Source organism: Artemia franciscana, chromosome 14, assembly GCF_032884065.1.
Source record: "Artemia franciscana chromosome 14, ASM3288406v1, whole genome shotgun sequence".
NCBI classification, from domain to species: Eukaryota; Metazoa; Arthropoda; class Branchiopoda; order Anostraca; family Artemiidae; genus Artemia; species Artemia franciscana.
Genome location: NC_088876.1, coordinates 38,425,675 through 38,450,529, shown reverse-complemented (window position 1 = coordinate 38,450,529; position 24,855 = coordinate 38,425,675). Strand labels below are relative to the sequence as shown.

Sequence of the window (24,855 nt, the reverse complement as noted above, 5' to 3'; positions counted from 1 at the left end):
TGGACGTTTCCTTTTCGGTTTCATCGGTATCATTCTTACCTTATTTCTTGTTCTTGGGCTGGGTGTTTTCCACTGAAGTCGGGTCTTGGTAGTGTCGTTTGTGGACTATAACAGTAGTTGGAGTTTTATGGTGTTACTAGATGCTTCTTCGTTATTGAATGATTCTTCTTTTGTTTCGAGTGCTGGGATGTTTTCAAGTCTTCATCGGTATTAAGATGATCGGAGATTTTGACAACCTTAGAAAACAACTCGTTAAACTGAATGTCACTGTCGTCCGAAATGATTATTTCTGCATCGTCATGTATCTAAACAAAATAATAATACTAACATATATACAGGGCGACTGCCTGTTGATTAGAGGTGCGAGAGGGCGTTTAATTTCTCTGGCATTAAGCTGACGGTGAAACTGTATTCTTGCAGCAGTCCATTTTTCCAGACAATGGTTACCACCTCTCAGAGAGCTTAGCCATACCAGGGAATTATGGTTCATTACTACCTCAAGGTGTAATTTATATAGGTAGTTCGGAATCGTATTAGAGCCAAAACTATTGCGAGACATTCCTTTTCAATCTTTGTATATCGATTCTTTCTGTCAAGCAGTCTTCTCGAAAGACAGTTACAAATTGGATTCTCTCCGTTACTCAAGAATTGGGACAACATGTCTCCAATTGGTAAATCAGAAGTGGTGAATAGCCAGAATAATGTTTCAGAAAATTCAAGGGGATAAAAAGCTGGGTACGCTGTGAGCCTGAATTTCAATTCTTTTAACGAAACTGGGTTTATAAGCTCCCGTACTGAAATGACAGGTACTTGTTTCTTGGTTTTTCCGCTGAGGTCTCTTGTGTCTGGTGTACTCCTTGATGAACCAAGAATAGCAAAAGGTTATCTCAAAGAAGATTGTCAGTCATTTCTTTATTTCTGCGCACTGGAATACTTGGATTGCTTGTACTTTGTTCAGTACTTGACTGGTTGTACTTTCCTAACGCTCAATCCCGAATATTTTATTTTGTATACCCCAAACCTAACCTACGTTGATTTTTCGGTTCGCCTTGTTAAGCCATTTTATTGCTTCACTCAGGTGTATCAGGTGCTCTACTAATGTGTCATTGAAAACGATTGTGTCATCGAAGTATGTTCGAGCAAATTGGTATTCTCTCAATACTTCCCAGGATATGATCAATGTGGGGCATAGGGTAGGTGTCAAATTTTTTTATGGTACTTCTTAAGAATGGTGTAGACTTGTGCCAGTCGGTTGTTGATGACCCTATTTATTTGCAAAGTATTGAGAGTCCCGTTAAATTTTTTGTTAATGCAACCTTTTCCGGGTGGTATGGACTTGTCCGTATCGGCATTATGTTCAGCTATGCAACTTGGATAAATCTGTTCAAATAGACAGGGTCACGGCAGCCCCCTCCTTACAACCAGATTTTACAAAAATATTGAGTTTAAAAGAAAAGTTAACGAATCTGTTAATGCTTATTACAGATTTTTTGTCAATTTATAAAAGCGATTCTAGAAGTCAACATACAATTAATTTCATCCCAAACGAGGTAAACAACACTTTAAACCCTCATCATTAAAAAAGTGCATTGTCCTTAAGCATAATGAGGTTTAATGAAGGAAACACAGGATTAGGCTCATCACCTTTAGCCACTAAAAGTTAAATAAATTTAACTTTAGAGATTGTACTAGACCTCAATCTCACCTATGTGCAACCTAATTACAATCCCGACCTTGAGAACTCAGATGCCCGAATTTGTTTTAACAGCACAGAAGTGAATCTGCCTAGTAATAATGGCTTTCCTGCTAATATTCGCAAATGTGCTAATATAATTTTGGCAGGTTTTTGCAAATTAGGAGATAAATATGATTTTGGAAATGATTGTGCTCCAAGCAAGCTGCTGGAAAAAGTGTTTCCGATAATAGTGTATAAAAATTGCTTTTAAAAAAGTTTTAAAAGTTTTCTTAAGCAAGAAAATTGCAAATTAGATCAAAAGTGCCTCTATAATCAGGGATCTATCACCCATAACCTCAAAAAACGAAATGAAAGTATTCGAAAGTTTGTTCGCGTTTTTTATATAACAAGTCTGACCAAAAGAAGTGCTCGTTATTGCACTTATGTCGTTTTTACCTCAGTGGCAGGTGTACTAAAGTAAAGTGTTATTTTGACCATGTTCCTTTATGTAAGCTAGCATCAAGCAGGCGTTGTTTGGGGTGTGATAACCTGAATAATTAAATCTCCTCTTTCTTTTTGTGAAAAAAGTCTAGGTGCAAACAGAAGTCAAGTGCAAAACCTTAGGCAGTCCTAGCTGTTACCTGTCAAAGATTCCACACTGAAAAACTTCTTTTCTAGGCAGCACTACGGATACAGTTTCTCCCTTATTAAATAACCCTCATTACCTTCCTCCCTATCCGATACAAAGCAGTATGCCCCAGGTATTGCCTCCTCGAAACCCCCTTCCAAGGCAGAAATTCACTCAGGATCACTCAAATCACCATCACACCCAAACCCTCCCACAATCCACTCTTATTCATATCCCTACGATTCACAAACCCCCCTGTATACCCTATCCACTCCATATGCCCAATATCTTGCTGAATGGTTTGGACCTCTACCCATCATTTGTCAAAGTAAATCTGACTTCCTCGCTCCCAGAAAGTTCCGATTTCACTTCCCTTCCCCATCACCTTCCTGCCTTCCCATATCCCCCTTTCCTCTCTATAAAATTTCTTCTAATGCGGCTTTTTCTTACCCTATCTCCACGAAACTCTACTTCCAGCCAATTCAAATTATCCCTCGTGCATACCCTGTCAACGTAACTCAGGTCTGAGAATTTTTGTATTTAATAATTTTCTTGTTATAAATTATAATTGTTCTCACTTCTCGTCAACTGGAAACAAGTAGCACCTTCCTCATCATGCTTCGTCAATATCATTGCCCCTCCTCCACCTCCAAACTAAGGCAAATCCTTCTCTTACTCTTCTTCTCCAAAGCATTATAATATTAAATTAAAACACCAGTCAGGTAGCTCTCAATCTAATCAAATCTCCCTGTCGTGATTCCCCAATGGTTTGTTTTTCCTATGCTTTTAGTTACTAATGCTGAAACTCTTAATTTTGAAAAGCCTGCCGAACTCGAGGTGCTTTCAGAATCAGATCTAATAGATGTCAGAGCTATTACTGAACTACAGTCATACGATCCAGGGTCCCTGCGCCTGACAAATTATTCAGAGTTTATTGAACTCCGTCCTTTAGACCAATCACTCGGAAGAAAAGGTGGCGGTGTTTTATTCGTTACTAAGAGTATCATTTACCCAAAGGTTATTCAAGTCCCTAGTTTATCCGAGTATGAGGAAGTCCTCTGGCTATGTACTGGACCAAAAGTACTCCCTCGTCCAATTAATCTTATTGCAATAGCTGTTTTTTATTACTCCCCAAATCAAAATTTCGATTCAAAACGTAAATTCATTCAGCAGTGGAGAGTAGTGCTGATTTTGTTATTTCCAAGTACCCCAATGCTGGCCTTTTTTTAAGTTGGCGATGCCAACGAGCTGAAAATGGAATTTTTTGCTCCTCACTTAAAGTAAAGCAAATTGTTCCAATACCAACGACTCGGGGAAATACCTCTATTGATGTTATTTTAACAAACATTTATAATTTATACAGCCCTCCTCCGCTTTGTCCCCATTAGGTGGGAGTTATCATCTTTCAATTCCTTGTCTCCCTTCTCAAATTTTAAGCATTTTTTTTAATAATTTAGGGCACTTATTCCGCTCTTCTGATCTTCTTTCTTTTGGTATTTGGCTGAGTATTGAAGATTGGTCTGATATCTATAGTCTAAAAAATCTTGATGAGAAAATGGCTGTGTTCCACCAAAAGCTAACTGATAAATATCAAATTTGTTTCCAGGAAAAAATTTAAAAAATGCTCCAATGATAAACCCTTTATTAACCAAGTTATAAAAACACTAATTAGAACCAAATAGAATCTTTAAAAAATAGTAAACCGGATTAAGCCAATAAAATAAGAAAATCAATTAAAGGAGAATTTCGTGAATTGGCATGATCTTACTACAAAAATAAGGTCAAACGATCGTTCCGTAATAAACCAAAACATTGGTATTCCAAGGTTAAAAAACTGTGTGGTAGGAGGCTTGAGCAGCTAACTTCAGTCCTCGATGTTACTACCAATAATCTAAATAAATAGAAAATCTAAATAATGCAGGGAATAAATTCCCTGCATTGTCCGACCAATTGCCAAAAGGAGCCCTATTTTTTTTTCCCACGTTTTCCCCGTCTGAGATAGAAAGAAGAATTGAAAAAAAAGTGTTTGTGCTTTGGATATCCCGTTTCCTCTTATTAGCGCCTTCGGTGACTTCCTTTCTAAGCCCTTGTCTTTCCTGCTTAACGAGATTACCGAGTCTGGGCGAATTCCAACAGTTTGGAAACAGGGTTTCATAACGCATTTGAAAAAGAAAATCGGAAAGCCTGGTTTTGAAGGCGTTTGTCCTATTACTCTTACTCCTATTTTCTTGAAACTTTAAGAGAATATCCTTGCTGATTGGCTAAACGAAAAAATCCTACCTCTCACTGACTTGAGGCGATTCAGGAACCTAAAATCTACTTCTAATTCCTACTACCTCGTTTCTCTTATTGACCACATCGGGAAAATCCTCGAAAAGCCTAATTCCTGGCTAAATTTAATTCCCATTGACCTAAAGAAAGCATTTGACCTTGTTAGCCACAATATTTTAATTGAGAAAGTTGTTAACGAGTTCAATATTGATCGCTTATTGGTGAAATTGGTTACCTCTTTCGTAACAAATAGACCGCAGGCTGTGAAATACTACAATCATTATTCAAATCCTCTCCCTGTCGACAATGGTATACCCCAAGGTACTCTCTTAGGTCCCATCGTCATGGTTAAAAACCTTGCGAAAGAATTTCCTGACCGATGGAAATTTGTTGATGACCAACAGTTGTTGAAACTTGCTTCAAAAATATAATAAGCGACCCTAGGAGTATCCTCAGTGAAATTCGAGGCGAGGCCTTGGACATAGACATGACATAGACCCTTCTAAATCCATGATAATGACGATTTCATCCTCGACCTGTTTTCTTAATACTATCTCTCATCAAATTTATGTGTCCTCATTTAAATTATTTGTCGTAGCAACTTCTTGGAATTTAAAGTGGCATATCCACGTTAAAGACATCACCCATAGAGTAAATGTGTCTATCGTCCCCCTTAAGCTCCTAAGCAAATTTAGCGTCCTCCTTCACACTTTTTAAGGCTTTACACGTCTTTTGTCAGCCCGTGTCTCGAATATGCTTGTCCAGTTTTGCACCCTGGTATCTCTTGCGAAAAATCGGGAAAAAATTATATCAATCCAAAAACGAGCCTTTTGAACAATTTTGAAAGAAGGGAGGGTGCCATACTCTCTGCTTCTAAACAGAGCTAGTTTAGAAACCTTTGAGCGAAGGAGGGTTCCGTTGTGCCTCCGTGTTGCAAGAAATGCAATAACCAACCCTCGGACGGCAAGTATTTTCCCCAAACGTCACTCCTCATCCAGATTACAGCCGCCTCAAGTTCTTTATGAGCCCATCCTTATTTTGTTTCCCGTTCACTGCGTTACTTCTAGATCTGAAAAAACTTTTGTTCTCTTCATCAGAGAAAAATGAATAATATATGCCACTAATCTTTCTCTTTTCTCTCTGTTTTTTATTGGCGGATGGTTCTGCACAGGCTCTTCCACTTATTTGCTTCTCCCCCTCTCTGATTTTATAGTCTATCTTTTAATTTTCTAAATATTTGATATTTCGTTCTATTTTTTGGGGTTTATTCACTTATTTTTGTCTCCCCCTTTTTTTCAGCCAGTTTTTATCTGATTAAATCTTTTAAAGACTTTATGCAATTAAATTATTGACACTTTTTAGTGTTCAATTTCAACATATATATATATATATATATATATATATATATATATATATATATATATATATATATATATATATATATATATATATATATATATATATATATATATATATATATATATATATATATATATATATATATATATATATATATATATATATATATATATATATATATATATATATATATATATATATATATATATATATATATATATATATATATATATATATATATATATATATATATATATATATATATATATATATATATATATATATATATATATATATATATATATATATATATATATATATATATATATATATATATATATATATATATATATATATATATATATATATATATATATATATATATATATATATATATATATATATATTTAGATGATATTTTGGTCTTAAATTGTAAGGATTTCATTGATATTTCTATAAATATATATCCATCAGAGCTTATTCTTGAGCCTAGTCATGGCGCTGGTCATGAAGATCATTTCTTAGATTTAAATATTAATATTTGTGATAATAATAAATTAAGTTTTAAAATGTATAATAAAACGGATGATTTTGATTTTGAAGTGATTAGTTTCCCATTCCCTGAAAGTAATATACACTCAAATATCACATATTCAGCGTTTTTCTCACAGTTACTTCGTTATGCAAGGATTTTTAGTAATTATATTGATTTTACAAATAGATGTAAAATCTTAAGCCAAAAATTGATATCACGAGGTTTTTCTGCAAATAAATTAACTTGGCAATTTAAAAAATTTAGTTTTCATTATAACGAACTTTTAAATAAATATCAAAAGAATTATCTAGAAATACTTAAAGAAATTTTCAACTAATTTCGGAGGTTCGAGAAATGTTGTCGCAGCGCCATTTATTTTGAATTGTGTTTCTAATTGAGCGGATTTTCTTAAAAATTAGCCACATGGTAAAGATGAATTCTATAATTGTTTAGTTTATTCAGGTTTTTTGCAATGTGTTAATATTTGTGATTTGGTAAAATTTATAATATTTAGTTTACCTATTGTTGCTAAATGGAGGGATATATTAACAGGATAAGCTTGTTTTGGTTTTACTTGGTTGTTTTAAATTTGCTGTTTTTTTTTTCTTTCATAGGCATGTATTTTGGGGGTGATACCTGACGCGGGGATGCCATGGATAATCTGTGGTAGCCACAACACTGTGTTGGGTAGAGAATTTAGAGTGGCGAAACCCTATATAGGCCAGTGTATTCTCCTGATGAGCCCTTATGTTGGGTGTTGCCTCTGAATTATTTGTCTGTATTATTTTTTCTATTGTTTGGTAAATGACGACTTATACTTATTGACGACATTACTGCCTGTCCATGGATTATTCTTTATGGTTGATTGTGTGTGGCGATGCTGTTTGACCTATGTGATTGTATGGATGAGTAGGGTTAAGGCCTCATTCAAGTGCTTGTCTATATTAATCACTAATTTAGGAAAACAGTCTTCCTTTTCTCCTTCTGTCTCTCTCTTTTTTTTGTGTGTTTGTGCTGTTGCATTAGTGATTTCTCTTTTCATGATATTATTCCAGGTTGGATCCAGTGCTGGTGGAGGAAATTTTTTTAGTTTTCTCCCCGACAGACCTTTACCCTGTTCCAGGTTTTTAACCTGATATTGTTAATTATTGGTGAGATGCAACTTATGCAAATTTCATGTTCTTCCATTTTTTTGTTTATGTATTTATTGACCTATTGACCTTGGCATGTTTTTTGGAATTTGATTGTTGGATTTTGATTTGGATGTTGGTTTGTTTTGGATTTATTTTCAATAACTTTCTATGCAACAAAACACAAATATTAGCCTCGGAACTCGGAACGATTTTTTGAAAGTTAGTAAGTGTAAAAGTCGTTGTTTTCTTTGCCAAGATCATTTTGTCCCACGGACTTCTGTTAAGAGTACATTGTATAATAAAAATTTTGCATGCAAGTTGCGTGGTAATGTGAATTGTAGAACAACCAATGTAATTTACCTATTAGAATGTAATAAATGCTGCCTACAATATGTGGGGGAAACAACTAATAATATATATAAAAGATTTATTGGACATAAGACAACAGTTAATAATGAAAAAACTAATAACTATCTAGTTCAACATTGTAATAATGGTAAATGTTCCATATCAGATATAACTGTCACAATTTTAGAAAATTTAGAATTACAAAATTTAAATAAAGAAGAGAAGAATAATAGACTACGTAAACAGGAGGATTTCTGGATCCATACTCTTGGTACAGCTTATCCTTTTGGGCTAAATGATCGTGTAGCAAAATATGGTGACATGTCTCATGTTGTTGTTAAATGTATTGATGGTTTTATGGACCATCCTTCTTTTACTTGTCCTACTAAACGTAAAAAACGATCGAGAGGACATAGGAAAAATAATAGAAAAAATGAATTAGATGTACATATGCTTTCTATAGATCTATGCCAGCTACTTGAATCTAGGGGTATGATTTCTGTAATAAAATGTCTAAATAATTTATTCAAGAGGAACTTAATCAAACTTTTCTGGATTGTTAAGAATAATACAGCTCTTGATTATAATTTTAAAGTAATATGTGATACAATTTGCATTCTAACTAAAACGAAATTTATTTCAAAAAAGAAAAAGTTCGATAAGATTAGTAATAAGGATAACAGATTATATTTACCTATTAATTTTACTTGTAAGCAGATTGAAGATATTAATTTACCAGAAATTTTAAATCAGCGGCATGTGAAACAGGCCCTTCCTAGTAATTTGAATTATAATGATAGTCCAGTTTTAACTTATAAATTTTCAAAAACTATTGGGCAAATTATTTTCAATTATAATTTAATACTAAAAAGACTAGATAGTGATATAAATTGGAAACCGGTTTGTAATTGTAAGCAACTTGGCCCATTTGTAAATCCTACTTACAAACATGTTATAACAGCGGACTTGTCAATAATAAAGCAAGATAATCTTCAAATTATAATGAATAAAGGGGCTAATTTCCGTCTTTCTCATCATCTGAAACCATCGAGTGTTCTTGATGGCTTGGAAAATGATTTTGATTTATGTATTGATAAGTGGTCTAAGAAAGAGAATAAAAATAAAGAGAGTTTTCAAAGTTGGAAGAATTTAATTATTAGTAGAATAAGAAATAAAATATATTCTAACTTAAAAAATAGTAACACTAAATCATTATTTTATAAAGCGAAGATTAAACAAGCAATTGCTAATCAAAAGAATGAATTTGTAATTGTGCCAGTGGATAAAGCTAATAATGATTTTGCCATAATTTGTCAGAAGCTGTATTGTGATATCTTAAAAAGGGAGTTATGCACAACTAATGTTTACGAAAAGGTAAATACAGAGGATGAGAATTTAATTGAAAAGACTGAAGAAATACTTTTTAAAAATTTTAATATTAAAATAAATGACAATGATAAAAAGTTCCCTTTCCTATATTGGACTGTAAAATTTCATAAGAATCCCCCTAAACCACGGTTTATTGCTGGAGCAGCTATATGTCCAACCCGCATTGCTGCTACTGACCTCTCTTTAATTTTAAAGGAAATTGTAAATAAACTTAAAACCTATTGTTCTGGTATTAAAAAATTTTCGAATTTTAATCCATATTGGAGTGTTAATAATTCACTGCAGGTGATAGATTCTTTAACAATGGTTTCAGCTAAAAGAATTGAGTCTTTCGATTTTGCGACAATGTATACTAATTTATCACTTAATGTAGTGTTTGATAATTTAAAAACTGTTATTAAGAAATCTTTCCTCTTATCTAGTAAAAGGTTCTTAAAAATAGACATTTATAATAAAAAAGCTATATGGAAAATTGCTTTAATACTACAGTTAACTTGAGATGTTACAGCTTGGATATGATTTTTGAGTTATTAGAATTTGTTTTATACAATACTTATATAAGATTTGGGGGTGATTTGTACAAGCAAATTGTGGGAATTCCCATGGGGGGGAATGCCAGCCCATTTATAGCTAACTTGTTTTTAAGTCAACTAGAATATAAATATATGATGGATAAGAATAATCCAATTAATTTAAAACATGCTTTGTCAAATAATAAAAGATATTTAGATGATATTTTGGTCTTAAATTGTAAGGATTTCATTGAAATTTCTAAAAATATATATCCATCAGAGCTTATTCTTGAGCCTAGTCATGGCGCTGGTCATGAAGATCATTTCTTAGATTTTAATATTAATATTTGTGATAATAATAAATTAAGTTTTAAAATGTATAATAAAACGGATGATTTTGATTTTGAAGTGATTAGTTTCCCATTCCCTGAAAGTAATATACACTCAAATATCACATATTCAGCGTTTTTCTCACAGTTACTTCGTTATGCAAGGATTTGTAGTAATTATATTGATTTTAAAAATCGATGTAAAATCTTAAGCCAAAAATTGATATCACGAGGTTTTTCTGCAAATAAATTAACTTGGCAATTTAAAAAATTTAGTTTTCATTATAACGAACTTTTAAATAAATATCAAAAGAATTATCTAGAAATACTTAAAGAAATTTTCAACTAATTTTGGAGGTTCGAGAAATGTTGTCGCAGCGCCATTTATTTTGAATTGTGTTTCTAATTGAGTGGATTTTCTTAAAAATTAGCCACATGGTAAAGTTGAATTCTATAATTGTTTAGTTTATTCATGTTTTTTGCAATGTGTTAATATTTGTGATTTGGTAAAATTTATAATATTTAGTTTACCTATTGTTGCTAAAGGGAGGGATATATTAACAGGATAAGCTTGTTTTGGTTTTACTTGGTTGTTTTACATTTGCTGTTTTTTTTTTCTTTCATAGGCATGTATTTTGGGGATGATACCTGACGCGGGGATGCCATGGATATTCTGTGGTAGCCACAACACTGTGCTGGGTAGAGAATTTAGAGTGGCGAAACCCTATATAGGCCAGTGTATTCTCCTGATGAGCCCTTATGTTGGGTGTTGCCTCTGAATTATTTGTCTATATTATTTTTTCTATTGTTTGGTAAATGACGACTTATACTTATTGACGACATTACAGCCTGTCCATGGATTATTCTTTATGGTTGATTGTGTGTGGCTATGCTGTTTGACCTATGTGATTGTATGGATGAGTAGGGTTATGGCCTCATTCAAGTGCTTGTCTATATTAATCACTAATTTAGGAAAACAGTCTTCCTTTTCTCCTTCTGTCTCTCTCTCTCTTTTTTTTCTTTTTTTTTGTGTGTTTGTGCTGTTGCATTAGTGATTTCTCTTTTCATGATATATATATTTGATTTGAATTGTTAACCATATGATTTGTCGACTCTGAAGTCCGAATTTGGCTCTTTGTGGGCTTGTGATAGATTTTTTTTTCTGAAGTAAATATCTTATCTTTGCCTTGTACAACCATATTGATTTGAAACAAAAGACAGGAACTGAATTTCTCGATTTGTCAGGAATTCGTTGGGAATTCCAGACTGTGAAATGAACTTGGAAACGTCCTCTGCAATAACGGGTGATTTTGTTGAAGTTATTGGTATTGCCTTAGGATATCTAGATCGGTACTGAGTAATAACGAGTAGCCACCGATGACCTATGGAGCTCTTAGGTATGGGTCCTACTATGCCTATGGTGATTCAAGGAATGGCTAAGTTATGTTGCGACGACGCAAAAGACGTACCTTTTCCTTGCGTTTGTGCCTAGCGGTACTCTCTTTGTGACAAGCTGTACATAACTTCATGTAAATACCAATGTCCATTCTGGGCCACCAGGAACTACTTAGAATGTTGTCAGTGGTCTGAGCCTTGCCTAAACAACCACTAATTATGTTGCCATGACCTATCTTGATATTCTGTGATCTCTGTTCACTGGGAACAATAAGCTGCTTGTTTTTTTTTTACTAATATGATCAGTATAAAGTTTTTAATAAGTACCGTCTTGGAATAAAAACTGCTATGGAAAAGAGGCATCGAAGACTTCCAATGCTTTCTTCCCGAAAAAATTCAATCGTGAACAATCGATCGTTTGCTCGGACCTGAAAAAGTGTTGCAGATCTGGTTGTCTCATATCCACAGCAGGTTGTTACGTTATTATCTAATTCCTGAATAGAACCAGGATATCCATCTTGGGTTACTGTGCCTGAAATTTAGTCCATCGCTGTTATGGTCAGACTCATCTATGGCATACAAATGAGGGAGGGTAGTGACCTCTGTCTTAAAGTTCTTTTGCCGGGAGTTTAAAACATCTTGTAGTTCTGTCATAGATGACATGTCACGGGACTAAGAGTCGCGCAGAACTAGACTTGGCACTTTATTGACCTCAGGCTCTAAGCTAGGATCGCTATTAATCCTTGATGATCTGGCTTAAGATCTTCTCTTCGCAAAGGCTTCTTTTGTTTCCACTTCGGGTGGATCTTGGACGGTAATTGGGAAAAATGTTCTCTTCTAATCTCAGAAAATTCCTTCCAAGCAGAATGTCTGGGTAACATGGGTTGGATCTCTGTATCAATCAGCTCTTTGAGGATTCTTCCGGTTCGATCCATGAGCTGTATCATCAAAATTCTGATGGTGCATTCTGTTTTGCAGCCCTCCACCATAACGTACTTGAAAGTTTTGCTAGGGACAGATCAAACTCTTTGACCCTTTTTGGGTTTACTATGGTAAATTCACATTTTGAGGCTATCGTTAAGGGTAGCATTTGCCCATTGCACCGAGTCTTGACGATAAATCTAGGGCTCAGGGTTGATATCTTCTCCACTAGATTAGTTGCAAATGCCCAATCATTTCTTGGCTCTTTGGTTCGCAGTTCTTCTCTCCTGCATTCCTCTGTTGCATGTGACATTGAGTTAGGATGGTAATAGCAATATTATGGTGAGGACTTGTGTGATTTAGCTTCCTGAACAGGAGTGTAAAGAGGTTTGGTAAGATGCCATTTGTTTGAGTTACCTTCTTCTTCAACGGGCCCTGAGACTTGTCCCAGTCACTATCCTTTGTGGTGCATTCTTTCAGTGTTGTTATACCATTATGACCTAAGAAAGAACTAAGGTCCGGGCTGGCAGTTATGATGAACTATTCAAGTACAATTATTTTCTATAAAATCATCTTAATGGATGGCCAGGTTAGGTTCTGCAGACCTTTGTTCCTCCGCCTTCTCGAAACAGACGTATTTTTGGCTGGGTAATCAGGTAGTCCCTGTATTCCGTATACGATTCACTTGAGCTCACCTGAGCTAGAGTGTCAAAATACCATGATAAAAGTTTCACTATTGACATGAAACTTCTTAAGAATCGTTGTTCTGACCTCGTCGAGTTACTAGCTTTTGCAGTTGATAGGGCTGCCTAAGCCTGTAGAGCATTCCAGGATACATTTGCTACTAGCCTGGCAACCCACTTGGCTTGAAGTAAATTGCAGGCAGTTGCGCTTCGTGTAAAACCTTCTAAGTAGGGCTCCACGTCAACATCTTATCTCAGTTGGACCATGTAGGTGGTCGTTGCTCCTGAATCATCGAGAGTCCTAATGCTGGCATGAACAAGTCCCTGGTATTTTTGTATCTTCTTTTCAGGTGATGTAATGTCGAAGAGCTGGTTTTCTTCGCTCAGATCTTGCTCTGCCATTGAGCTTTCTGCTAGTTTTCACCAAGGTTTTTGCTGACTTAGTCACTGAATGCTGTAACACTTCTAGTAATGGCTTCAAGATAGTTTGGTCCATCCTGGGTGACGTCTCTAGATCTTTTCCTTCAGAAGTATACTTGGTTTTTGATCTTTTGTGTCAAGGAACGAAGTCAGTCCTTTGAGCTCCTAAGTTTCCCCGGATTGCTTCTTCGTCTCCTTGTCGTCCGCAAAAAATTAAAAGTGTAAAAGTGTAAAATTAGAAGAGTTTGACTAGGGATGTATAATCTCAGCTGAACCTGAAATTAGAACTCGAAGCCGTAAAACAAGAAAGGAGTTTTTGTTCAAAAGTGAGCCACAGATATCCGAAAATGAAAAAAAGGGATTTCTGTTTGGAAGTGAACCCTGAAACAGAAATCAGAAAACAAAAAATAAGGGATTTTTTTTCAGAAAAGAGCACGGAAACAAAAAATTAGAGACGGAAAAACAAGAAAGAAATTTCAGTTTGGAAGTGAACCTGGAAACATTAAAAGCGGAAAACAAGAAAGGCTTTTCTGTTCGATAGCACGTTTGATTTTTTCCCAAGATTTAAAGATGCATTGATGTTAGAAGGGTAAATTCTTCACCATTACTGTGTTTTTTCCTAAAGGATTCCCCGTTTTAAGTTTTTCTTTCAAACTTTTCGCAATTTTTTATTTTCTGTGCAACTAATATCAAACGAGATTAAAGGATGGTGGAGGAAGACTGAGAAGACCAAGAATATCGAAAGGGAAATTTGTCCTACGCATCTAAAAATTTCTCTCACTGTACTCCAAGAAACCGGAATGTAACCAGACTTTTTTGTACAGTCCTTTCCTATGATAGGGTCGGGAAAACGGGTCCAAAACTATCCATAGGTAAGATACCCACAACTCTGAACACTTCCCTAGAATCACCTACATTCTCGCATAGATTTCTACCTTTCTATTTCAAATGGTATTCTGATCATTACTAACATCTTGTCTTCCCAAGATCCTCGGGACATGTATAAATTCTTTGCTACTACTCTAATCACTTGGGGACGCTATGAGATTACAAAATTAGGCCTCTTCGCGCAGCCTTGAGACATAGGCAAGTGTTTATTCTCCTGATGAGCCCTTGTGTTGAGTTGTTGCCTCTGATTTTTAATGATTCTTAATTACGACACGACTGCCTGTCCATGGATTATTCTTTATGGTTGATTGTGTATGGCTATGGTGTTTGACCTATGTGATTGTATGGATGAGTAGGGTTAAGGCCTCATTCAAGTACTGATCTATATTAATTACTGATGTAGGAAAACAGTCTTCCTTTTCACCTTCTGTCTTTTTTTTATTTTTTTTTATGTGTTTGTGCTGTTGCATTGGTGATTTCTTTTTTCATTATAAAGTTTTGAGAAGACTAAAACTAAAATTCAGTTCTAAATATCTCAGTGAACATTCAACACATATATTCTCAGTAATAGTTAAATTCCATGGAATGTCAAATGAAAATTATACCAAAGGGAAATGAGGAATCCCCTTATTGCTCATTTTCAAAATGAATCAGATAACAGAACCTGAGCACAATGATTATGTTTTTGATGCCACTATTAATAAAATTTAGAGGGGAGATATCCCAAACCCAGCATTAGCAGGGATCAAGGGCAAAAAGAAATTCCAGTGACGCACCACTCTAAGCTGACCAAAATTAATTTATTTCAAGGACATTTTCAAAGAATTTACGAGAAAATATATTTTTTTAGCTTTAGAAGGTCAATCGATGTGTCCAGTCTTCTTATTTCTTAGGAGAAAAAAAGTTATTAATTTTCACTTTCATTTTTTATTCATCTTTGTTTTTGTTTTTTTCACTTTTTGTTCACGTGATACAAATTTTTCTATATTTTTGACAAAGTTTTCAAAATTTTCAAAACATTAGTGAATGGTAAAATTCAAACAGCTGAACTTTAGTGAATGGTAAAATTATTAGTCATTTTAAATTTCTTCACCAAAGTTTTCACCATTTTCGGCTTTTTTGCGTAATATCATCTTTTTTAGTTTTTGTCTGTAAGTTTTCATACTTTTCAGTTTTATTCATGTAATATCGTCTTTCAAACTTTTATTCACGCAAATTTTGCCGTTTATAGTTTTCTTTAATAGGTTCTGGTATGTTGATTTGGGGGTTTGAGTTTTTTACTAGGTTCAGTTTTTACTAGGTTAAGATATTTTGGTGTAATAATTTTTCAGTATATGGTGTTTTCAGATGTGTCTGTTGAGTTATCCATTTCTGAGTTTCCTGTTGTTTGTTTTCTCGCATTGCTTCAAGAGGCATTAATTTTGTCATGATGAGTTTTCAGATGTTTTCATGATGTTTTGATGTGATGTTTTTCTTGAAGTTTTCATGATGAGTTTTCATGTGTATTTGGTTTTATTGAGCTGACCGTCACTGAGTTTTCCGCTTATGAATCTCCGTATTGATTCGAGATGATTCAATTTCGCCATATCGACTCTCTTCAATAGAAGATGGTGTTTTATAAATTTTCGGTTAGCTTGAGCTGATTTTTTATGATTAAATTTATTTTTGTTTTATGATTAAATAGGTGATTTCTCACCTATTTGATTTTATCTTTTATTTATTATATCCTGTCCTTTCTTGGTTTAATACAATTAAATTTGGACTTCTAATCTTTTCTTCAGATAGGTTCAAATGTTTGTGGTGTTTCCCTATGGTGAGTATTCCTGCGTTGAGTGTAATGCGCTGCCCTCTTCTGGTCTTACCAGCATTACTCCTTCAAATTATCATTAAAAAAGAAGAAAATATGAAGTTGTTTCGAAAATGTTGAAATTTAAATGGAAGAGTATTTGTGAGTTTTAGGTCTCAAAATATTGAAGTTTATCCGTAGGATAAATATGCCGATGATTTACGGTCTGCAAGCTACCTCTATTGAAAGATCACTCTCTAAATTCCAGGGAGCTTTTACTAGTCCATCTATAGTTTTCATAGAATTAAAAAAAAGAAAAAAAACTATCAAAAAGGAATTTTAAGGCCAACGAAAATTCTGCAGAAAATACCGAATATTTGGGGAGGTCAACTGCCTTTGTTGTCCAACGCGAACAAAAAAAATATTCCAGGACAACGCCAAAAATTGGGGAAAGACAAAGAAAACCAAAATAACTCAGAGTCAACATGAAAATAAACCAATACAAATCCAATAAAAGCCAAAATTATAATATAAGTAAAAATTGTAAGAATTGAAAGCAAAAACCTAACACCGAAGGGGAGTTACTCACCAATACCCGTGATTAGCAAAAAATCCCAAAACTTTTGACTACCTATATGAAATCGGAAAAGCTTAGTGAAATTTAGCCTCAGCTTTGGCTCTAGCTAGCTCTGGAATTAAAGTAAACTTTATTAGGAAAGGGTCCAGTTTTACGAAAAGATTAATGTGAATGCAATTTTAAAATAAAATTTATTTTTAGATTTAGAAGTCAACCGAACAATATTCAATGATCTAGCTGGTGCTTCAATTACTGATCTCTGCAGTTATAATTCAGGAAGTAGTTTGTACTTCAGTGGGAACACTGCGAGGTTCATTACTACCAATCCTCTAAATTTAACTTATGCAAGGCAAGTATTTAAACCAGGGTAATGTTTCTGGTACTGACATCCTACCTTTTCATCAGAATTGTCATGCTGATATGCTACTTATCTGCGACCTATTATATATTTTTTTTTTTTTTTTTTTTTTTTTTTTTTTTTTTTTTTTTTTTGGTTGACACCACCAAGTTTTCAGCAATTTTGAGGTTACAGCTGGAGGTTAAATTGATTACAGCAGTAGGGCAAATTTAAGTTCCTGGGACACAAATTAGAAGACCTATAGTCCTGCAACGTTTTCTTTGAAATTAAAAGGTAAACCTTACTTTGTATCAAGGATATAAGGAAACCTTGCTTTATATCAAAGCTTTAGAGAAAGCTTATTTTTTAGAGTATTCCTTGTTTCCATGGCAGATAAATGCAACCGTGCTTGCCCAATATTTTTTTATTATGGTTGTACGTGTCCTGATAGGATTTTCCCCTAACCATGCAGGGACAATAAATTGATTTGACTCCCTCCTTGTCATAATGATTGCTCTTTGAAATTAACTATTGAAGTAATTTTTTTTAAAATTAGTTTTTGTTCGTTTAGGACTGCTAAAGGTTCTAGTTCTTAAAAATTCTCTATTTCAGAGTTAATTTCCTTGTTTCCATGGCAGATAAATAAAACCGTGCTTGCCCAATATTTTTTATTATGGTTGTACGTGTCCTGATAGGATTTTCCCCTAACCATGCAGGGACAATAAATTGATTTGACTCCCTCCTTGTCATAATGATTGCTCTTTGAAATTAACTATTGAAGTAATTTTTTTTTTAAATTAGTTTTTGTTCGTTTAGGACTGCTAAAGGTTCTAGTTCTTAAAAATTCTCTATTTCAGAGTTAATTTTTTTAATCAACATCAAAGTTTTATTGAAGAATGAAAACTAGCATCAAAGTAACAAAGTATCAAAATAAAGAAGTTATCAAAGTAAACAAAGTATCAAAGTAAACATAGTATCAGAGTAACAATAAGCAACTTGCATAGCTCAGAGCCCTGGGAACTTGGAAGGGGATTTAACCCCGGAAGCATAGTTATTTGGCCTTTGGACTATTTTGAAAAAAATGGGTGTCTCAAAGTTTTGACCGGATATCTTTGGGAAATAAGGATGGGGGAGGGGTCTTTACCTTTGATCACTTTAGAATCTTAAAAAAGAAATTAGAAGTTTTAATTTCGATTTGAATGAGCCCTCTCCAAAGTTAACACGGCCACTCCTTCCACAAAAACCTTACATATTACCAATGAGTAACTTACAAAAGTTATAAACTTTACCTGGGAACTGTGGGGAATTTTTCAACCTCTAAGTCATAGTTATTTGAATTTTGGACTAATATCAACAAAATAGCTATTTAAAACTTTAGCTAGATACATTTTGGGAAAAAAGTGCACAGGGGGAGGAGGGGGCTGGCTACCTTCTGATCACTTTTGACTCGGAAAAAGGACGAAAGAAATTTCAATTTTCAATTGAATGAGCCTCCTCAAAAGTATATATGACCGTGCTTTCATTGAAAACTCTGTATGTTAACGGTGGGCAACTAGCATTATTTATAACCTTCTCTCTGAAGACTGGAAGGGGGGATTTTAAATCTGGGACTATAATTATGTGACATTTGAACGATTTTCTGACCACTTGTGACCCTCTGACCACTTTCTGCTCTTAAAATGTGGGTATAAAACTTCAATTACTAATCAAAAGAGCCTCCTCTAAAGTTTGTGTGACCAATCCATTCCATTAAATGTTATATGTTCCCGGGGAATAACTTGCAACCTTTGGCCTCAGGCTTTGTGGGGCTGTGTCAACCCAAAAAGCATTGTTATTTGATACTTGGATTATCTGAACAAAATAGTTATCTAAAAATCTCGACCACATTTATTTGGGGGAAGGGCAAGGAGGAGAGGCTAGTTACAATTCGATCCCTTTTAACTGTAAAAATGGAACTAGAACTTTCAATTTGTAATGAAATAACCCCCCTCCGCAGTTTATACCACCCTTTCCAAACAAACCTTATATACCCCTGGGGCATAGCTTCAAACACCTGCCTCCGGGATCTGGAGGTTTGTGTCAACCTACGAGTTTTTCTTGTATAATTTTTGATCTACTTTGAACAAAATGGCCATCTCAAAAATTAGATTTGATTTATTTGGGGGAAAAGCAAGGGAGAGGCTAGTTGCCCTTTGGTTCTTTTTAAATCTCAAAAAGAGAACTAGAACTTTCAATTTTTAATCGAATGAGCACCCTCCAAATTTTAAACGACCAACCCTTCCTTAAAAGCTTATATATCCCCGGGATATAATTTACAACCCTTCCTCCTGGGCTCTGACGGGTTGTTCTTGCCCCGAAGCTTTTGTTATCTCATCGTTGGACTATTTTGAATAAACTGGCTGTCTATAAATTTTGATTAGATGTATTTGGGGAAAATAGTGCTTGAAGGGAGAAGGGAGGTGATGTTACCCCTAAATACATATTGTTGGATATCTTAAGTATGCTGAACAAAATGACTATCTCAAAACTTTGGTTGGACAGCCTAGAAAAAAAGGGGGCATATGAGGGAGCTTGCTGCCCTTCAATCTCTTTTGGTCACTAAAAAATCACACCAGAATTTTAAATTCCCGTTCAAATGCACCCTACCCCAATCTTCTAGCACCATTATTTTGACACGGTCACTCCTGGAAAGAAAACACGAATCTGGGACCTTTATTCTGGCAAAAAAAGTACAAAATTTCACTCAAAGAGCGAGGGATTGCGGAGGGGACAACCCATTTCATATACGGAGTAATTTCTGTTCGTTTTAATTTTTAATTTCGCTTCTTAGTTTCAGTTAAAGAAAACTAGTTTTTTTTATTTAATTTTCCTCAGGATCGTAACTTTTTGATATATCTTATATATTTGGAATCAAACAGTTCGTGGTAACGAACTGTAGTAAGGAGCGACCCGGCTCAATAGTAACCAAAACTCTAAAAAACAGAATTTTAATACCAATAGTTACATCAAAATAATCATATTTTAATGCTGATTTTAAATATATAAGTTTAATCGAGTTTAGTCTTACCCATCAAAATTTACGAGCCTGAGAAAATCTACCCTATTTCAGAAAATAGGGTGAAACACCCCCTAAAAGTCATAGAATCTTAATGAAAATCACACCATCAGATTCAGCGTATCAGAGAAACCTATTGTACAAGTTCCAAGATACTATCTACAAAAACGTGGAATTTTGTATTTTTTGCCAGAAGACAAATCACGGATGCTGTATATTTGTTTGTTTTTTTGTTTTTTTTTTTCTTTTTCCCAGGGGTGATCGTATCGACCCAGTGGTCCTAGAATTTTGAGAAAGGGCTCATTCGAACGGAAATTAGAAGTTCTAGTGCCCTTTTTAAGTGACCAAAAAAATCGGAGGGCACCTAGGCCCCCTCCGACGCTTTTTTTCCAAAGTAGTCGGATAAAAATTCTGAGATAGCCATTTTATTCAGCATAGTCTAAAAACCTTAGAACTATGTCTTTGGGGACGACTTACTCCCCCACAGTCCCCGTGGGAGGGGTTGCAAGTTGCAAATTTTGACCAGTGTTTGCATATATTAATGGCTATTGGGAAATGTAGACACGTTTTCAGGGGAATTTTTTGGTTGGGAGGGGGGAGGGTTGAGAAGAGGGGGCTATGTGGGGGAAATTTTCCATGGAGGAATTTGTCATGGGGGAAGAAGATTTCCATAAAGGGGGCGCAGCATTTTCTAGCATTCTTTAAAAAACAATGAGAAAATAAATATGAAAAAGTTTTTTTTCAACTGAAGTATGGAGTAGCATTAAAACTTAAAACGAACAGAAAATATTACGCAAGTAAGGGGTTCACCTCCTCCTAATACCTCACTCTTTACGCTAAAAGATTTTTAGTAATTTCAACTATTTATTCTACGGCCTTTGTGATTCAGGGGACAAAATTTAAGCTTTAATTCAAAGAGTTATTGACGAGGTATTGACGAGTGGGCGAACCTTCTCATATACGTAATAAAAACATACGAACATAGAAGTTTGTTACGTAAGCTAATTGGTAATTTACGTGTATCTTTTACTAACGAAAACGTTCGTAAAAAACTAAAAGTTCTAGTTGCCTTTTTAAGTACCAAAAAAATTGGAGAGCAACTGGGCCTCCTTCCCCTCCTTTTTTTGCAAAATCATTCGATCAAAACTATGGGAAAGCCATTTAGCCAAATAAATAAATATGGAAATTTCGCTTTAATTATTCATCTGCGGAGAGCCAAAATCAAAACATGGATTAACTAAAAAACGTTCGGAAATTAAATAAAAAAAACAAGTTTTTTAACTGAAAGTAAGGAGCGACATTAAAACTTAAAACGAACAGAAATTACCCAGTATATGAAAGGGGCTGCTCCTTCTTCAACGCCCTGCTCTTTACGCTAAAGTTCTTACTGTTTTAAAAAGTAGAGTTGAGAGAAAGAGTCAAACTTTAGTGCAAAGAGCAAGGCGTTGAAGAGGGAGCAGCCCCTTTCATATACGGGGTAATTTCTGTTTGTTTTAAGTTTTAATGTCGCTCCTTACTTTCAGTTAAAAAAACTTTTTTTATTTAACCATCATAATAAGCTGGTTCCTCTGGTGTATCTATTGGTATCAAAATTTTGTTCTTTAGAGTTTAGTCATTGTTGAGTCGAGTCGCTCATGATTTACAGTTCTTTATTATTTGTGGCAAAAGCCTCTAAGCATTCGGAGTGAAAAGATACCTCCGCTAAAATTGCTCTAAAGTCACTACTCCAAATGCTCAAATCCTTTTCCAAGACCATTAAGTAACATTTATGCTTCGTGATTAACAAGTAAAATAAAATTATTGAAATACATAATATGATGAAATAAATAAACATAATGAGAAAAGAAGAATAATTTTACTTATAATATGTTTTTCAGGTTCTTGCAATTTATGGTCAATGCTAAATGCAGTCATTCGGATTCTATTCCTCGAGTTGCTGTGCAATATTCTGTGAATGGTGGTGTTAAATGGAACACACTCAAAATAGTTGAAAGCAGTCAACTATATTTTGAGAGGGTGATAATAGATGTTCCTCTTCCTGCAAAGAGAAATAATGTCCTTCTCAGATGGGTTCAGTTGGGTGTTACTGGATCCTGGGCACTAGACGAGGTAATAGACTAGTTGAATTAAGCCAAACACAGGCATCATTTGCAAAAGTTATCTTGTGACACAGATACTTTTGTTCTTTTCTTTGTTCTAAAATTTCTCTTTGCGGAACAAATCTTTGAAATTCTAACTCTTTCCTTTTCACTGACCCCACTCCTAACGTTAAGTGAAACAAGTCCGGATTGACTACTTTCTCTTAAAAAATTAATATACCAGTAAAATATTTTACTATTATGCCGTCTGGCTGCATCTTCCAGATCGTCGGAAATTTTATCCCTAGCGTCAGCTTCACACCTCCTTACTTCATATTTTAATACTTACTCCACTTAATTTACGTTCCTTTTGTTTTCATATGATCTATCACTCAGATACTTCTTTTTCAAACCTGTTCTCCGCTCTATTAAAGATAAAGCTATTTCACTAATATTACTAGCTGCAGTCTTCATTTGCTTCCCAAAGACACCATCAGCAACTTCACAAATTGTTTTTCTAAAATTATTCCAACATATTGTCAATTATTCGAACAAGTTATTCAATTATTCAAATTATACAAATTGTGAGAATTATTCCATCATTTTGACAAATTTTAAACTCTCAAGTTTAGTGTTCAACTGTTTCTGGAAAGTTTCTCTCAAATTCTCATCCTGGAGTTTACCAACAACATAACTTCTCGGCAGGTAGTTCGCCTTCCAGAATTGCAGCTTTAAACTATCCCTGGACACCACTAGATCTTGATCTTTACTTTTAATATCAAGAACAGCAGAGCTATATACCCTAGTATCTTGTGTTGATCCTACCAGTCTTTGGTTTAGTATAAAAAAAACAATAAGGTTTGCTGTCATACCATCACGTGAATATCATGTAAAATTATGGGCCATTTTATGACCAATCACCGCATTGGTTATTACTAGATTGTTATACCTACAAAATTACAAAAGTATGTAGCCATTACTGTTTTCTTTTCCTAAACCAAATTTACCTAGACTAGGAATACCATCTATCCCTATTTTTAAAGATCTGGGCGTTAAAATTTCCTAGTAAAAACACCTTGTTTTTTCCTGGGACCCTATCTATTTGCACCTCTAGCTGTAAATAAAATTCATCTGAGTCACTAGTATCTCTGTCAGTCGGTTCAGCAGGGCATATACTACTAAAACTCATACTTTGAAGGTTTTAGTCACAAAATGAGCAATTATTATTCTATTATATATACCTTCCCAGCCTAAACAAGACTTGGCAGCTTCCTTATTCATCATGAGTTCTACTCCCTATCTATGCACCCCATCCTTCCTGCCTGAGTAAACAAATTCTACATCACCTAATCTCATGCTTCCTACCCCTGGGATAGAAGTTTCTGAAACTCCTAATAAGTCCAGTTCGAACCGTCTGAATTCGTCAGTCAAAATGTCGATACGACAGTCATTTTTTAACGTCGTAACATTCAAAGTTTCAGTTTTCATATTCTTTAAATCATTGAAATTATTTTGGCCTCGAGTAAAAGCAATGATCCTGGATGCATGTGCAGAACGGGGATCAACATTTCTTCTCGAGTCTAAACCGAAGCGCTTAAGCCAGCTTAGAAACAGACAGCACGAAGTCCCTGGGATCTCCAGCATGAATGGAGGCTTGACACTAGTCCTCTCAATTTTCAATCGAATAAGCTTCTTTGAAGTTCTACGACAACGCTGTCAATAAAAAACCTTATATGCCCCAAGTGCACAACTTAAAACCCTTGCCCTGGGAAATGGGGGGGGGGTATGCTGCTATCCTCAAATACACGATTTTCCGATCTTTCAACTACATTGAACAAGGTGGTTCTAACAGAATTTTAATCGGATTTTTTGGGGAAATAATGGCTGTGGGGAGGGAAATCCACGCTCAGATCACTCTGAATCTTAGAAAGGGCACTAGAACTTTTGATTACCAATCCATTGAGAACTTTTTGAAGTTTCTACGACAACACTTTCTATAAAAAACCTTATATGCCATCGGGTCATAACTTACAACTGTTGCCCCAAAGGCTGTGAGGGGGGTTGTCGTCCTCAAAGACATTTTTTTGCAAAAACCTTTTTAATTTTATGGACTATTTTCTTATATTCGAGAATGTCTCTTTGATTTCTAAGGACTGGGGTTTAAAGCGAATTTTCAGAGATATGATTGAAATTAAGAAAATTTTATTCAAGAGCCCAGCTTTAAATAGAGATGCGGGTGAGTTTAGCTGAAATTTAATTTATAATAATTTATTACGGTTAGACAAAGTAAATATAATTCCCCCCAGTTCCTTTGACCTCTGCCCACCTGACACTGCAAATAGCCTAAAGCTAATGAACTGGAAACTGGGAAACCGTGGAAAGTTGCTTCCGTAACTGCGCTGAAAAAAGTAAGAGCCCTAAATAAATATAATTCTTTTTCTTCTCTATAATGATCGTTGGTTTAAATTGTATTTATTTAGTCTATCTGCTAATGATGGTCTCTATGTATGTGATAAAAAAAAATCCAGATTTCGTA

At 34.6% G+C, this 24,855-nt stretch overlaps 1 protein-coding gene across 3 annotated transcripts in view; it reads left to right on the top strand.

The window, feature by feature from the left end:
* LOC136035685 (reelin-like) overlaps positions 1 to 24,855 on the top strand; it is a 538,294-nt gene that overhangs the window by 265,880 nt on the left and 247,559 nt on the right. For all 3 annotated transcript variants that reach the window (XM_065717615.1, XM_065717614.1, XM_065717616.1), the window contains exons 32-33: positions 17,051 to 17,198; positions 22,119 to 22,350. In XM_065717615.1, the coding sequence (XP_065573687.1) occupies positions 17,051 to 17,198; positions 22,119 to 22,350 (380 nt within the window). The remainder of the gene's footprint in view (positions 1 to 17,050; positions 17,199 to 22,118; positions 22,351 to 24,855) is intronic.